The following is a 16736-nucleotide window of genomic DNA, read 5'->3' on the forward strand; positions in this document are numbered from 1 at the left end:
GAGAAGTACCTCGAGTGACTAACTTGGGAGAAAGAAGAAAGCATTGGAAGCGTTTGGAAGGAGGTCAAACTAGTCTCTAAACATAATATACTCCCTCCTGCACCTCATATTAACTGGGATTTTGGCCCAGTCACTTAACCTCTTTGAGTTTCTGTTTCTTCCACATTTGTAAAATGGAAATAATAACACCCATCTTTCCTAACTCACAGGACTGTTTTTAGACCAGATAAGATAATGTATGTTAAAGCGCTATGCACATGTTTGCTATCATCCTATGGGTTAATGACCACTAAGAAGAGGAGCAACCAAAGAACTAGGTCTTTGCCCTTGTACCTTCCTTTATCCCAGGCTCACCTGCGACTTTGAGGGCACTCTGGGCAGTGTGAGTGATGGGGGAAGTTACAGCCACAGGTGGGGTCTTGCCCTTCTTCAGGGAACCAGGGTGTCCCAGGCTGATGGGCTTTTTCAGTTCTCCACCCTTGGATGAATCATCACAGCTCTCAGGCCGCTCCCTCCGCCACTTAGAAGTCCCAGGTTCCATCTTCAGGCTACCACTGTCGTACTCCAGTTTTTTAGGGGCCTTCTCCTCTGATTCACTAAACCAGCTCAGCCCACTTTCTGCCAGTGAGCGCTTCTCTGAGTCTGTGCGTAGCTAAAGAAAAGAGAAAAAGGCAGGGTGAGATATTTACATGCAAATGGGGGACTGGATAGCTGACAGGATTGATTTTAGTTAGTACCTGGCTCTGCTCATCCCAGAGTATTACGTCAACTGAGGGTTTCTACCTATATCCCTAGGGTTTCCAACAACAGATGGCATGTATCTCTGGGTTTCTTTTTCTTCTCCAGTTGGAATAGCTCTTGCATGTATCACTCTAGATTGGTGTAGGCACTAAGTATAGACAATATGACAACATCTGATGTCTTGTGAGTAGCCTTAGCTTTTTTTTTGGGAGAGGGTGGGGGCAGCTCTAAAATGACCTGGCCAAAGGCCTATGAGAACCAATCCCTTGGAGTGGGTGTGTATGTGCAAACCCATACACAGACAATGCCGTTTGCCCTGTGGTTCATCTTGAGATGGCAGTTTGGATGTTTGCAAACTCACGTACCACTATTGTTGAGTTCCTGCGAGAAGCAGTGGGAGTAGTTGGGAGGGAGTTGAGTGAGGAGCTAGCATTGAATTCTTCTGAACTGAGATTGTCTGAGGCATCGCTGAGTCCACTGCTGATGGAGCTGCTTTCATCCCAGCTACAGGACAGGAGAGATGAAGGTTAGTGGTTAAACAGAAGCCCAGGCAAAAAATAAATGTTTCACATTGATGCAAGAATGACTCTGTACCAGTATTTAGGCTAGCCAAAAGGAGAAAACCTGGGGGTTTATCCTGGGTTTGCCAGCAACTCAAAGTGTGACTTAAACTTCCTTGTAATTTGGTGATGTTCTTTTACAAAAGGAAGAGACTCTGTCTTTATCTGGCAAGAGAAAACGTTGTATCTCCTTAACAGAAAGGTATATTATAAAGGCAAGGTAATTTTTGGATCAATCTAGTTATACAAACCAATTTCCTCTCCCTGTAAACAACCTCCATTCTTAAAATTACCATATCTTTGTTCATTTTTAGATGTGTTCTGCATCTATTCTCCCCTTCCTTTTCTAAAAATGTCTATAACTGGTAATGAGGCCCAGAAAAAGATTTCTCTTTTGTAGAACCTCTTAGACTTTTATCATTTCTCATTGCGCCTCCGTTTATGCAGTTCACCCTATCCTGGGATCGGGTCCTGCTTCTAAACAGAACATTCTGTCTTCTGGTAAGTGAACCAAATTTAAGGTGCTGAGGCCATGTAGAGGGGCCAAATTTGTGCTGAATGGATTCATTTCTCTGCCAATTGCTTGGAATATCAGGTTTGTGGTATTAGGGAGATACTACTGTTAAACATCTTTATCTGTAAACATCTGTATCCAAGAATGCTATTTCATGCACTAAGTGAACTTACTGCAACCTCCATGTCTTTGTAGCTTGAGCTCTACAACATTCCTTTGGCTGTTCTTTTTTTTTTTTGAGACGGAGTCTTGCTCCGTCGCCCAGGCTGGAATGCAGTGGCGCAATTACGGCTCGCTGCGACCTCTTTTTCCCAGGTTCAAGCAATTCTCCTGCTTCAGCCTCTAGAGTAGCTGGGATTACAGGCACCCACCACCACACCCAGCTACTCTTTTTTTTTTTTTTTTTTTAAGTAGAGACAGGGTTTCACCATGTTGGCCAGGCTCCTCTTGAACCCCTGACCTCAAGTGATCCACCCGCCTCGGCCTCCCAAAGTGCTGGGATTATAGGCGTGAGCCACCGTACCTGGCCTGGCTGTTCATTTTTGGGCTTAACAAGTTTCAGTCAGAAAGTTTACCCTTAACCTCAAAACTAAATAGCCTCCTCTACCATTTATATTAATTTCCTCTTATTCTATCTTTGTTTGCTATTCACATGTTTCTTTTCAATCACACGCATTGTTTTCTAAGCTCAAATTCTGTCTCCTATAAACTTTCTTCAAAGGTCCTGTTTTCCAAGTCTTTCCCAATTCCTTTTGGACCTTAAAAATTTCTTCAGATTTCACTCAAGTTTTAGAGCCTAAAACTAAACACAGAAGTTCAGTAAGACTGCTATACAGGAGTATCTGTGCCGGTAGGAATTAACTTCTAAATCCTTGTTATCTGTGTTCAGAGTAGGTTTGTTTATCAGCTTTGCATATGTGCAAGGACTAAAAGGCTGAAGACTTTTTTGTGTGAATTAGCTGGTATCTGAAAAAAATTTTCTTTTTGATTTATTTTGAGTTTCATATCATGGAACAAAAATCAGACATACAAGTCATCTAAGTGGTTGGCCCAGATCTCAGTTGGCTCTCTCTAATTCATGTGCTGGGAATAGGAAAGTGGGTGGTTTGGACATTTTGGCTTTGTTGCTCTGTAGTGATTTATCCAAATACATTGAGAAACAGCAAAGAAAGCATGGGAATTAGAACACACTACAGAGTTCTTTAAATTTTACGACTATGAAATATAGCCGTTATTGAATGACAATCAACCTCCTCCCCACTTCCCCTCCTGATATATGTTAAATCTCACATTTGTCCTAGGCTAAGATGTCGTACCCCCTCACTTTGTAGAGAAGGAATACTGAGGAAAGATCAATGCTGATTTTATGGTCCTATCAGCTCTTCTGGGTCAAGATAAGATCTCTGGCAAGCAAGCAAACAATTCTCAGCATGTTCTCTAAGTCAAAGACAGAGGAAGCTTGTAGCACTGAATCTTTCATCTGAGATTAATTATTGGTAATCAAGGTTGTGAGGCAAAGAAAGCTCTTATGGAAGGACCCTTGCAAAAAGAGGATTGCTGCAGCTCAGAAATCCAAAAGAAACCTTCCTTTGCCCCACATTTATGGAAAGTTTAATAATGAAATGGGGGAGGGGGATTTATATTCTAGGAGAGCATTTGGGTCCTCCTTGCTCAAAAGACATTCCTTCCCAAGTTCTTTTCCTGTAGTGAGGAAGTGTAAGCCTAGAATTACCAAGGAAGGTTGGCTAGAGGATATAAATACTTCCTAGCAAAATTCTTTTGCAAGTTCTGAAGAAAAGGAAAATTCTGTCGTCATGACACAAAAGTTAAGCATCTCCAGTGGAGATGCTCCTTTGAAGACAGCATAGTTTTTTCTTTCTTTTTGAGACAGAGTCTCACTGTGTCACCCGGGCTAGAGGGCAGTGGCACAATCTCAGCTCATTGCAGCCTTCGCCTCCCAGGTTCAAGTGATTCTTGTGCCTCAGCCTCCCGAGTAGCTGGGATTACAGGTATGCAATTTTTGTATTTTTAGTAGAGACAGTGTTTCACCATATTCGCCAGGCAGGTCTCCAACTCCTGGCCTCAAGTGATCCACCCACCTCGGTCTCCAACTCCTGGCCTCAAGTGATCCACCCGCCTCAGCCTTCCAAAGTGCTGGGATTACAGGTGTGAGCCACTGAGCCCAGCCCTCTTTCTTTAAAAAACAACAACAACAAAAACCCACTATTACATTTGAATGGCTTGAAAAAAAAATAAAAAGTTAAAGAGTGACAGAGCATGACCTTTTGTCAAAAAAAAAAAAAAAAAAAAAAAAAGCCTGGGTGCAAAACTCCTCCTTGAAGCCAGGTGTTCAAGACCAGCCCGGGCAACAAAGCAAGACCTCTGTCGCTACAAACAAAACAAAACAAAAGAAATAATACGTGCTGTAGTAAGGATCCAAATATTATATAAATATAAAGGAAAAAGGAAAAGTGCTCCTTTTTTTGCCCTCCCATTTTACTTCTAAGGTAACTATTCTTAACAGTTTTTTGTGCATCCTTCAAAAATATCCCTATGCATATATCTTCCAGCTGTTTGCTCTCTGGATCTGCTGAATAGCTGACATTATAGGACCACACTTCCTTATCCTGGAGATTCTCTATACCTGACTTAAACTGGAACCTCAGTCTTCCTCTTTGTTGGTTTACTCCTTGTTTCATTGAAGTACCTTTCCTCTTCCAGTAGGTTTCTGAAAAGGGGTGCTTAGGAAGTAAACTTTGTAAGACCTTATATATCATAAAATGTCTTTATTCTATCTTTACACGTGAGATTTTTGGGTAGCCACAGAATTCTAAGCTGAAAATATCTTCTTTCAGATTCTAAAGGCATTGTTCTATGTCTGTTTCTGTTGTTGCCCTTCTGATTTTGTCCTTGTATGTGACCTGTTTCTTTGTCTCCCCTCTGGAACTTTTAGCATCTTCTTGTGCACTGAAACATCACTAATGATGTGCCTTGCTGTGGGACTTTTTTTATCCATTGTGTTGGGTACTTTACCAGATGCTTTGAATCTAGAAACTCATTACCTTCAGTTTTGAGAAATTTTATCAAAAAATTTTTGACGATTTTCTCTTTATTTTTCAGTTCTCTTCTAGGGTGTTTGTAATTCAGTTAATATATTTTTTGCCTGATTTCTCTCTTATTTTCTAGCACCATTAAAAAAACCAAAACTCTATTTTTTTTTTTTTTTTTTTTGAGACGGCGTCTTGCTCTGTCACCCAGGCTAGAGTGCAGTGGTGCAATCTGGGCTCGCTACAACCTCCACCTCCTGAGTTCAAGAGATTCTCCTGCCTCAGCCTTCCAAGTAGCTGGGACTACAGGCACGTGCCACCACACCTGGCTAATTTTTTGTATTTTTAGTAGAGATGGGGTTTCACCGTGTTAGCCATAATGGTCTTGATCTCCTGACCTCGTGATCTGCCTGCCTCGGCCTCCCAAAGTACTGGGATTACAGGCGTGAGCCAGTGCGCCTGGCCATTTTTTTTTTTTTTTTTTTGTAGAGTCAGGGTCTCCTTATGTTGCCCAGGCTGGTCTCAAGTGATCCTCCCACCTTGGGCTCCTAAAGTGCTGGGATTACCACTCTGCCTGGCTGCTAAACTCTTTTTGAGCAATGGCTTCAATTTTATCTTCCATCCTTTCTATTAAGTTTTTCATTTCTTCTATCACACACGTATATATAGATATACACACATAAATATATAGACATACATATATATACACATAAATGTACGTATGGTTATTGTATATATGTATATATATATTTTTGAGACAGGATCTTGCATTCTCACCCAGGCTAGAGTGTGGTGATGCACCATAGTTCACTGCGCCTCAAATTCCTGGGCTCAAGCGATCTTTCTGCTTCAGTTTCCCGAGTAGCTGGGATTATAGGCATGTGCTACCATGCCCAGCTAACTTTAACATTTTTGTAGAGACAGGGTCTCACTATGTTGTTCAGGCTGGTCTCAAACTCCTGGCTTCAAGCGATCTTCCCTCCTCAGCCTTCCAAAGTCCTGGGATTATAGGTGCAAGCCACTATGCCCAGGCTTCTACCATATTTTAAATTTCCAAGGCTTCTTTAAAAAAATTTTAAACAGCACACTGTTCTTTCTTTCAAGGATACAATCTCTTTTTCAACTCTCGGAGACATTCATTCACTCATTCATTTGGAGGGGCAAGTTTCCAATGGCCTTGCATAGTTTCTGATTCCAAGTGGCTTTGTTCTGTGAGTACTGGCAGGACTTCATGTTATAGACCTTCTAAAATGTGTGATGAAGCTTGGATGTTTGCTATTATGGAAGACTGTGACATTCATTTTAAGTTATTGAGAACCTTGGTGCACATGCAGTGGGACTTGTCAACTACGGCTTCAGTATAGGGAGATGAGATTGGACTGATTCATTTAAGCTTTTTCTTGTGAGTTGGTCACCTTTCCTAGAGGTGAATCTTCCAAACTCCAGCCTGAAGCATGTAAGACCAGCATTCTGAAAGCTGAGTTCGAGAAGAGCCTGGAGCTTTCAACATTCAATCTGCAAAGCTTCATTTATACCCCTCTCCCTTTAGTTCAAAATCTATGCCCTCACTTGTGTCAGGAGTCCACCAGTCCAGAGACTACCTGTTTTACTCTCTTCAGAAAATAAGTCTCTAGTCTTCTGTTAATGGAGGGAAAGGGCTCCCACTCTGGGAGCAGATGGAGCAGAATCTGAGAGTCTAAGTGTTTTTTACATACATTTTCAACCAGTCCTCTTGTTTTTAGACTTACCTCTTCCCCTATTAAAGCTACCTGATGCCACCAATTATGAAGCTTTTTGAGGATTCTGGGGTGCAAATTGAGTTGCTGCCCCACTTCCTCCACTGCTGGCTCAGGATTCAACTTTAAGTCTGATCTATCAGTTCATACTTGCCAGTCTGATTTCCAGCTTCCCATGATCTCATCACTATTATCTCTTTCTTCTCCTGTTCTTTGTTTTTGTGGTTTTATGACTTATGAAAAGAAAAACTCTTTTTTGTCATTTAACTTTTGTGGTAGTTGTGAAATATATCCTAAGTGACTCTTTTGGATCAGATATCCTGGTGGTAGCCTTCAAATAGAGAGAGGTGAGGAGACATTAGCTTTGGAGTTCCAAAGTCAAATTACACAGAGGCAGAAGAAACCATCCAGACAATTTTTTTTTTTTTGAGACAGGGTCTTGCTATGTTGCCCAGGCTGGTCATGAACTCCTGGGCTCAAGTGATCCTCTTGCCTCAGCCTCCCAAAGAGCTGGGATTACAGGCATGAGCCACTGCACCTGGGCTAGATGATATTTTTTGAAGACTCAAGAGCTGTGGGAGAAAAAAGACTGGATGGACACTGTCCATCCTGAAACCTATGACTGGTTAAAGTGTAAGAATAGACTATCTTTAGAAGAGTTTGCAAATTTTATCAGTTCATGAGTCAGAGTACTGCAAAGCAACTGCCTGGTCACTCAAGATAGCAGGGAGAAAGGAAGGCAGCTTAAATATGGCACCAAAAAGAATAAAGTAAAGAGGACAGGGCTCAGAGTTATGGAGGGCTACTGCATCTGTTGTTTGGCAGAAAGAATTTCTTTGCTCACTCTAGGCTGGATTTTGCTGTCTCCCTCCCATTTCTCTTTATCTTTGTTTCTACATAGATCTCAAGTACAGAAAAGAGAGTTGGGCAACAACAAGCTAGGCCTAAATTCACGAGGACATGAAAACAACAAAGAATGCAGAGACCTCAATATCCCTGTATAATCTAATCTACAAATCCAAACAACCACGCATAGGCAACTGATGTATGAGAGAAATGGTGTCAAAAGTTTTTATCTGGGGCGAGTTCTTATAAGAACCATGGCACTTTGTCATTTTCATCTGCCCCCAGAACAGAAGAGGAAATGAGTCTGAATGAGCATATGAGAGATTGAGTCAGATATAAACAGGACAACGAAAATGAAGAACCTTGTCAACAGATATTTCAAGGGAGCTATAACAGATTATAGAGGTAAATTAAAGAACTTTCTCCATGGCATACTTATTTTCCCATTTACTATTCTCCTCATATCACCTAGTCTACCCTCCAAAATTTACACGTCTTATTCCCTATTTCCACTAAAAAGCATCAACTTTTCCCCCTCATTGCTCTATCAAAAACTTAGGTATGTCTTCAACTCCTTTTCCTTCCCCCTCCTCATCAAGATTGTAATACATCATTGATTGTATTACCACTTTCCTCTCAAATCTATCTCTTTCTTTAACTTTCCCCTGCCTTTGCTTTAATGTCCTCTCACTTGAGCCACTTTCTGATAAGAAAGACTTCTTATCAGCTCTACTCTGTATAGATCCTCCCTCCCTCTAATGTGCACTAAATATAATCAGAAGTCTCATTACCCAAAAGTGTGGCACTTAGCAAAACCTTCATTAGCTCTCTGTTACTGATATGATAAAATAAAAATTCTACAGCCTGGCTGGGCATGGTGACTTACATCTGTAATCCTAGCACTTTGGGAGGCTGAGGAGGGAGGACTGCTTAAGGCCAGGAGTTTGAGACCAGTCTGGGCAACATAGTGAGACCCTGTCTCTCTATATTTTTAAAAAATATTCTACAGCCCATTTATCAAGATTATCCATGAGCCATCATTAATGTAGTATAGTGATTAAGAGCACAGATGTTGGAGCCAGACTACCTGAGTTCAATCCCTATAAACTCTGCCTAGGGCTAAATTCAACTTCAATCGAGCAAACAGTCATCAAGCTCCTAGTATTTATAATGCACGGTGTCAATTGCTATGGGCATTCAAAATAAGTGGCTATCCAGAATAAGCCTATAACCCAAGGGTGGAGAAAGGTGTATAAATGAAATAAATCCATGACAGAGGTACAGACAACATACACAAAGCAATACAGAGGAAGAAATGATTTCATCTCCAATAAAATCCAGAAATATGACTTTACCATGTTAGAATACTGAGAAACATAATGTTTTATCCACTTTTCTCCACTCCCATCCCACTCCTACTTCCTATGTTCCCTATGATTCCTATTAGGTGCCCAGCTCTTTTGCCTAATTTTCTTTTAGAAATACAGGCCTGCATGAGGAGCCAGTCCTCACATCACTATGTAGTCTAAATCAAATACCAAGTCTTCCATGAGGCTTTCCATGATCCTCCTTGCCAGAAAAATCTCATTCTCTTTTATGTTTCTACAGACATACCTATATTTCTATTAGAGTGGTCTGCCTTGAAATAGTTATGTCCTCACATCTTTTCATGAGACCATATTTCCCTGAAGGTTAGGATTAAATCTTATGCTTCTTTGTACCCCTCATACAATATCTTGTATACAGTGGGCACTCACTCATTGCTTATATGAAAACAAGAATGCATAACTTCAGGAAAAAGGTTATGATTTTGGGGCTGCTATTTATATATTCTCCAATAATAACTAGTAATTTATTTATAAAGGTAATCCTTGCTTTGGGGTTGGGGGAATTTATTAACATTCTCTTTTCAGAACTTTCAGTACTCTGCTGAAATTCCCTATCTATACAAAAATGTAATTCACCTTTTATACTGGATCCTTAAACATATTTATAAAAAGGATTTTACAGTCCTTATCTGTTAGTTTCAACATATGGCTCATCCGTGGATCTGCTTCTATTGACTATTTTTTCCCTCAGTCATATTTTTTCTGCTTCTTCCTGAGTCTTGTAACTTTTTATTTTATGCCAGATGTTGTGTGTAAAAGTGTGGCAATAGTTATATCCAGAAAAGGACAGGTCCTTTCCGCTGTTAGGCTGCTAGGATTGAAAGCTGGGTCAGTCTAGCCTGTCATATAGAGCCAGGTTTGGGCTCTGTTATAGGTCACTTCATCAATTTTTTTTTTTCCCAGACAAAGTCTCGCTCTTGTTCCCCAGGCTGGAGTGCAATGGCGTGATCTCGGCTCACTGCAACCTCCGCCTCCTGGGTTCAAGCAATTCTTCTGCCTCAGTGTCCCAAGTAGCTGGGATTACAGACGCCTGCCACCACACCTGACCAATTTTTGTATTTTAAGTAGAAACAGGGTTTCGCCATGTTGACCAGGCTGGTCTCGAACTCCTGACCTCAGGTGATCCGCCCGCCTCGGCCTCCCAAATCACCAAATGTTTTGAGGGCAAGATCGGGACTGTCCTTTCAGTAAGACTTAAGATCTGAGCATAGTGAGTCCCCAGAGATCTCTCTATGCCATCCAGCCCAGCTGCCAGCTTTGGGCTGCTGTGGAGTTCTCTGCACTCTTGGTGAGCGACTTCTGTACATTCAGTGAAGGATCTTTGTGCTTTGGAGGGGGTCTTTCTCTACCCTCCTACCCTGTTCTCAGGTTCCACTGTACTGTACTGTTGCTGTATAGTCAGTGAAGGCCCTGTGCACATTGGGTGGGGGCAGGGATCTTTCTCAGATTTCTGTCCTGCCCTTAGCCATCAGCTTGCTGCCACTGTGTACTCAGTGAAGGCCTCATGAGAACGATTTAGGGGTAGGTGGGTACTTATTTGCTCTATCATTAGGGCTCCTTATGGCCAGCCTACATGTGGCCTTCAGAAGTTTGTATGAAGTTCAGCTATTTTCTCCTCATCCTCATCTATGGTGGGTTTGCTCCTCTTAGCCATACCCCAGGAGGGAAACAGTCATGTATACCATCTCTCCTAGGAATGGCTCTTCTCTTTCTGGAATTTAGTTCAATTAGAATACTTTGCATCCTTAGATATCTGTATTTTTTAAAAGTTATGTTTGTTGCTTATCCAGCTTAGCCTTGCTGTTAGGATGAGAGTGATAGTGTAGGACACTATACCATTCCCTTCGATAAATTAGCCCCTTGAGTGCTCTTAGAATAAATAAAGCCCTTCATCTAGGGCTGTTAAGAATGGCAACTGATTCCTCCTCTTGTTTTCTTGCCCACTTCCTAGCATTGATACCATAGTCTAAGGAACACTCTGGTGCACCCATCTCCTCTGTAGGATGAAAAGAGGGACTGTGAAGAGGCCAGCTCAAATGAACACTGCTCTGTTTGTGTCTGTGCAGACACGTGGCAATGCATGGGGCAGGAAATACTCCTCCCCTCTGGGAAAAGCACCAACACTAACGTCGTTCTTGGCTAGGATTGGCCACCCCTCCCAGACTTCTCTCACACCGTCTGCTCCCCACATTTTAGGCCCAGCTATTCCATGGAACTTGAATAGCCAAGGGAGCCTGCAGGCAGCCAGAGGGCCAAGGGTGTGGGCTAACTAACTGGAAGAGTGGACCAGCTTGTGACTACATAGGAAAAAATCCTTATTGCTTCTGTAGCACAGCATGGTTCTTAAAAGTCAGACTAGAACACTGAGTCTGTTCTTCTGTCCGGAATATGTATGCCTTGCAAATCAGTAACTAAGTTTCTCTACTACTTAATGCATAAGAGCTGTGTACATGGAACTCTACTTTCTCTTCTGAGTGGAGAAATATCTGCAGTACAATAGCCTGGTTTTAAGAGCTGAGAGGTTTTTTTTTTCTTTCTTTTTCTTCTCTTATAATTATTTTTACTCCCAGTAGAGTTTATGGAATTGGAAGCCTAGGGGATACCTAGGACTTCCTGCTTCATCATATAGGAAAGAGAAGAACTAACTTTGTCATCTAAACTGGAAACAGGTTCCAAGACAGCAGGAAGCTGTATGGCCACAAAATGTAACCTACTTCATGGAAACAAATCCCCAAATCAATCATGAAAAGAAGCCAGACTCAGAGTTGGAGGGCTTTTCAGTCCCCATCACTATACCAACTAGGTATGCACTGTATTCTATCAAATATACAAACATCAAATGGGGCAGAAGGGTAAAAGAGCATCAATAATCACAACTCTTGATATTGTCTCACTTGCTAGAGTTGATGGGTGGTGACCTAGGTTAGGCAGTGAAATAGACAGCAGTGACAAAGTGTGAATTAGACCCAGGGACTGAGAGTAATCTGATAGTCCAGATAAGTAGGAGGCTAGCAAATGTGATGAGCCCAGTTCTAGGTTTGCCAAGGGCTAGAATGTCTATGGATCAAAATAAAAAGAAGATTTTTCATAATGCAAGTGTTTTAGATAAGGCTGTCATTAGATGGTTCTGCGGCCAGGGATATCTCATGACTTTTGCCCCCGATACTCAAATTATTCTTGATATTTTAAGGAGACAGGGCAAAGAGCACATAAAGCTGGAACTGGAATCAGTCCAAGTTAGAATTAAATACATACAGACTCAAAACTAATCTGTCCTCTTGAGGAGGCCAACCTTATTGGCTAGAAACGGACTGAGCTGACCTCAAAGAATACACTACTATAGACAAGAATACATTCCTAATATTTGCTCTCGTCTTGAAATGTTCCATAGTTTTCTTGGAACTACACCAGATTAAAGCTAAGATATAGCTTCCCTTGCTCGCTACTTTAAGAATACTCTTGCTATCTATAATAAAATGTATTATGTTAAACCATATGAAATTGCCAATCTTATAGTTAAAAAATTGGTCAAACCTGGGCACTTTCATATGATTCAACATCAAATATATTTATTTTTGTGTTTGGTCTATGCTTTAGTACTTGTTTGCTACAAAACTGTGGTCATGGATTCTAAACTCTTTTTCTTTTTTCTTTTTTTTGTTGAGACACGACTTTGTCACCCAGGCTGGAGTACAGTGGTGTGATCTCAGCTTACTGCAGCCTTGACCTCCCAGGTTCAAGTGATCCTCCTGCTTCAGCCCCACAAGTAGCTGGGACTACAAGTGTGCACCATGGTGCCTAGCTAATTTTTTTATTTTTTGTAGAGACAGGGTTTCACCATGTTGCCCAGGCTGGTCCCAAACTACTGAGTTCAAATGATCTGCCCACCTTGGCCTCCCAAAATGCTAGGATTACAGGTGTGAGCCACCATGCCTGGAGTTAAACTCTTTTTTTTTTTTTTTCTGTGATGGAGTTTCACTCTTGTTGCCCAGGCTGAAGTGCAATGGCAAGATCTTGGTTCACCACAACCTCTGCCTCCCACATCCAAGTGATTCTCCTGCCTCAGCCTCCGGAGTAGCTGGGACTACAGGTGTGTGCCACCATGCCTGGCTAGTTTTTGTATTTTTAGTAGAGATGGGGTTTCACCATGTTGGCCAGGCTGGTCTCGAACTCCTGACCTCAGGTGATCCACCTGCCTTGGCCTCCCAAAGTGCTGGGATTACAGGCATGAGCCACCATGCCCAGCTGACTTAAACTCTTAATAGGAGAGACCAAGTTACAGAATCCAAGTCAAATGGAAGAAATGACAACCTGTCCCACTCTAAGACTAGTTTGGTACATCTGAACAAGGGAATATGTTTTAGACTTTCCTCAATCCAAAGTTCCAAACATATCCCATTCTGCACTGGTCTTTTATGCTTTCTTCAGACCCATTCCTGGGGTGAGCCACTCAGTTCATAATCCATACTTCCCTAAAGGTCACTCAGATAGTCATGGAGATGTGATTCCTAATGAGAAAATTAGCAAGTGATGTTCCATCTCTGGTCTCTGTAGCAAGTGGACTCCTTTGTTAAGATGTTAGTGACCTACATTTGTGTTAATACGGTAGCCACTAGCCATATGTAGCTAATGAGTACTTGAAATGTGGCTAGTCCCAATTGAGATGTGGAGTAAGGTTTCAAAGACTTAGTAGAAAAGGAGAATATAAGATATCTTAATTATCTTGATAATTTCTATATTAGTTACATATTAACATAATATTTTAAATACACTGGGTTAAATAAGGCATATTACAATTAATTTTACCTGTTTTACTTTTTATTTTTATTTTTTTTTGAGACGGAGTCTCACCCTGTCACCCAGGCTGGAGTGCAATGGCGTAATCTCGGCTCACTGCAACCTCCGCCTCCTGGGTTCAAACAATTCTCCTGCCTCAGCCTCCCGAGTAGCTGGGATTACAGGTGGCCACCACCACTCTCAGCTAATTTTTGTATTTTTAGTAGAGACAGGGTTTCACCATGTTGGCCAGGCTGGTCTCAAACTCCTGACCTTGTGATCCACCCGCCTCAGCCCCCCAGAGTGCTGGGATTACAGGCGTGAGCCACCATGCCCGGTCCTTGTTTAACTTTTTAAGATGTTTCCACTATAACATTTTAAAATACATATGTGGTTCGGGCACGGTGGCTCACGTCTGTAATCCTAGTGCTTTGGGAGGCCGAGGCGGGTGGATCACGAGGTCAGGAGATCGAGACCATCCTGGCTAACATGGTGAAACCCCGTCTCTACTAAAAATACAAAAGTTAGCTGGGTGTGGTGGTGCATGCCTGTAATCCCAGCTACTTGGGAGGCTGAGGCAGGATAATTGCTTGAATCAGGAGATGGAGGTTGCAGTGAGCCGAGATCGTGCCACTGCACTCCAGCCTGGCGACATGGCGAGACTCCGTCTCAAAAACAAAAAACCAAACCAAAACAAAACAAAACAAAAAAAGTATGTGGCTTGCAGTAGATTTCTGTTGGAAAGCGCTGTCCTAAACAGGAAACTTTTGGTCAATGAAATGTCCACTTTAAAGAGCTGGAGTTCTTTAGCTGCTACAGTAGTTACATTTGGTCCATGACCTGAAAAAGCTACATTTTGCAGTTAAACTTCAGCTGATCCCTTTGATGGCAACAAATGTGGTAACATTTTTAGGTGCAAACACTGAATTATGAGCCATAGTCCTCGGAGACCATTCAAGAGGTTAAAGAGGATAAGTGATTTTTAAAAAAAGAGAATAGAAGAGTCAGAGTGAAATTGGGCAATTTTGTGATGCTCAGTTTTGAAAATGAATCAAGACCATCTAGAGAAACCAATACTCTGTTCAAGTACTGCCAAAGTTCTTACAGTCAGCAACCTCTCCTACTCCTCAGCCCCATGTGGCGCTAGAGAACTCCAAGAGCAAGGGGGAGTACAGTGTCTGCTTCATTACATGTCTGTGGTTTGGCAGCGATCACAGCAAACTAGCTTGACCTGGCCAACCAAGCCAGGCAATGGGAGGAAAGGATGAATCGCACAGAGTGAGAGATTTAGAGGAAGAGAGGGTGGGGCAGAGAAGAAGCCAATGTAAATTTTTTCGAGTTAAGGGTTTGCCAAGTCTTAATCAAGGGTAAAAATCACCAAGAAGAAAGGACTGTAAAGAACAAGGTAATCAGAGTCTTATATGAAATTGGAGGATACGTACAATTAGGAAAATTTATTTGGCCCCTTGATATATTGGCAGTAAGCACATACAATTCCAGTCCCATAAGAAAACAAATGGTTTCAATAACTTTTAAAAGACATTTCCTAAACTCTAGTTTCAATCACAGAACTATCTGATTAATTTGTTCAGTTCTCAAATGCTGAGGCTAATTTAATGAATGGACCATAGCTAGGGAAGCCCAAATTCAGATTTAAATCCTACAGACTGGTTACATGGCGTTATTAAAAAAGCAGAAAAAATTGTCATCACAATTTTGGAGACTACCATTTTAGAGTATCTGTTGCAACACCTAGGTGATGAATTCTTACTCAAACCCAGCTAGGAAGATTATGAAGATTAATACCACGAATTTTGTAAATATTTTCTGGGCCGGATGTGGTGGCTCATGCTTGTAATCCTAGCACTTTGGGAGGCTAAGGTGGGTGGATCACCTGAGCTTAGGAGTTCAAGACCACCCTGGGCAACACGGTGAAACCCCGTCTCTACTAAAATACAAAAAATTACCTGGGCGTGGTGGCATGTGCCTGTAGTCCCAGCTACTCGGGAGGCTGAGGCACAATAATTGCTTGAGCCCAGGAGGCGGAGGTTGCAGTGAGCTGAGATGACACCACTGCACTCCGACATGGTGAAAGAGCAAGAGTCTGTCTAAAAACAAACAAACAAAAAGGATATTTCCTGAAGATCAAACCCATCAAGAAAATTATACTCCAATGTCCTTCTGTACCTTGATCATTCTGTTCGATGCTGAAATAAAAGATTTCCACCATTGCCTTTTTCTTTTAAGTCAATCAGTTATAGTAACTGACAGAATTCTCTATGGCATTTAGAAAGGAGTTAAAGCAAATAAACACAGGGCCATGACACCTCCAAGAATATAAAAGGCCACCCTAATGTGCCCATAGAGAAAGGACTTCTGTTATTTTTGATGATTCTTAATATAATGGAAAAGTGTGAAAACTTGTCTGCTTGGTTCCAAATTCAGTTCACTTCAAGGCTTCCTTGCTGAAGTTCTAGCCACTTTCAGCATACCCACTTTAGCTCACTCTCCTTTCTGATAAAGGTCCAAGTGTTTTTAATGGTGGCAATAGGGCCATAGGCCCAGTCCTAGGCAGAACCCCACTCAGTCAAAATAAAGCCATGCATTTCTGTGCTTCTTCTTCACAGATGCCATCTTGCCAGTGGCAAAAGAAAAGTAACCGGTCTGGAGAACCGAATGTCCTTGCAGTTATATACAAAATTCTATGCATGTGCAATCTTCTGGTATCTGATCATACTTTCAGATTCTCAAATGTGTCTATGACTTAGAAAATTTTCTTTAAATTATCATCTTGCCTCCTAACACCCTGCTTTAAGCATTGCTTTCTTGATTCTGGCATTTAATTTTTGCCCTAAGGTTAAACAGAGTTTCTTAAATTTAGACCATTGTTATGGAATAAATTATGTTCCCCCCAAATGTATGTGTTATAGCTGTAACCCCCAATGACAGTATTTGGAGATGGGGCCTTTAGGGAGGTAATTAAGGTTAAATGATGTTATAAGAGTGGGGCTCTGATCTGATAGGACTGGTGTCCTTATAAGAAAAAGGAGACACAGAGAGCTCCCTTTCTGTGTGTGCACAGAGTTAAGGCCATGTGAGGACACAGTGAGAAGGTGGCTGTCTACAGC

The 16736-nt window shown here is 41.7% G+C and overlaps 1 protein-coding gene and 1 long non-coding RNA gene across 7 annotated transcripts in view; one reads left to right on the top strand and one right to left on the bottom strand.

Annotated features, from left to right (window-relative positions):
* Positions 1–16736, top strand: part of LOC140710260 (uncharacterized) — a 65316-nt gene that overhangs the window by 46834 nt on the left and 1746 nt on the right. The gene's annotated exons all lie outside the window — the stretch shown is intronic.
* Positions 1–16736, bottom strand: part of NAV1 (neuron navigator 1) — a 280884-nt gene that overhangs the window by 40588 nt on the left and 223560 nt on the right. For all 6 annotated transcript variants that reach the window (XM_037986167.2, XM_073011644.1, XM_037986165.2 and 3 more), the window contains 2 exons: positions 1107–1245; positions 355–652 (listed from right to left, as the gene is read on the bottom strand). In XM_037986167.2, the coding sequence (XP_037842095.2) occupies positions 355–652; positions 1107–1245 (437 nt within the window). The remainder of the gene's footprint in view (positions 1–354; positions 653–1106; positions 1246–16736) is intronic.

Source organism: Chlorocebus sabaeus, chromosome 25 (assembly GCF_047675955.1).
Source record: "Chlorocebus sabaeus isolate Y175 chromosome 25, mChlSab1.0.hap1, whole genome shotgun sequence".
Lineage (NCBI taxonomy): Eukaryota > Metazoa > Chordata > Mammalia > Primates > Cercopithecidae > Chlorocebus > Chlorocebus sabaeus.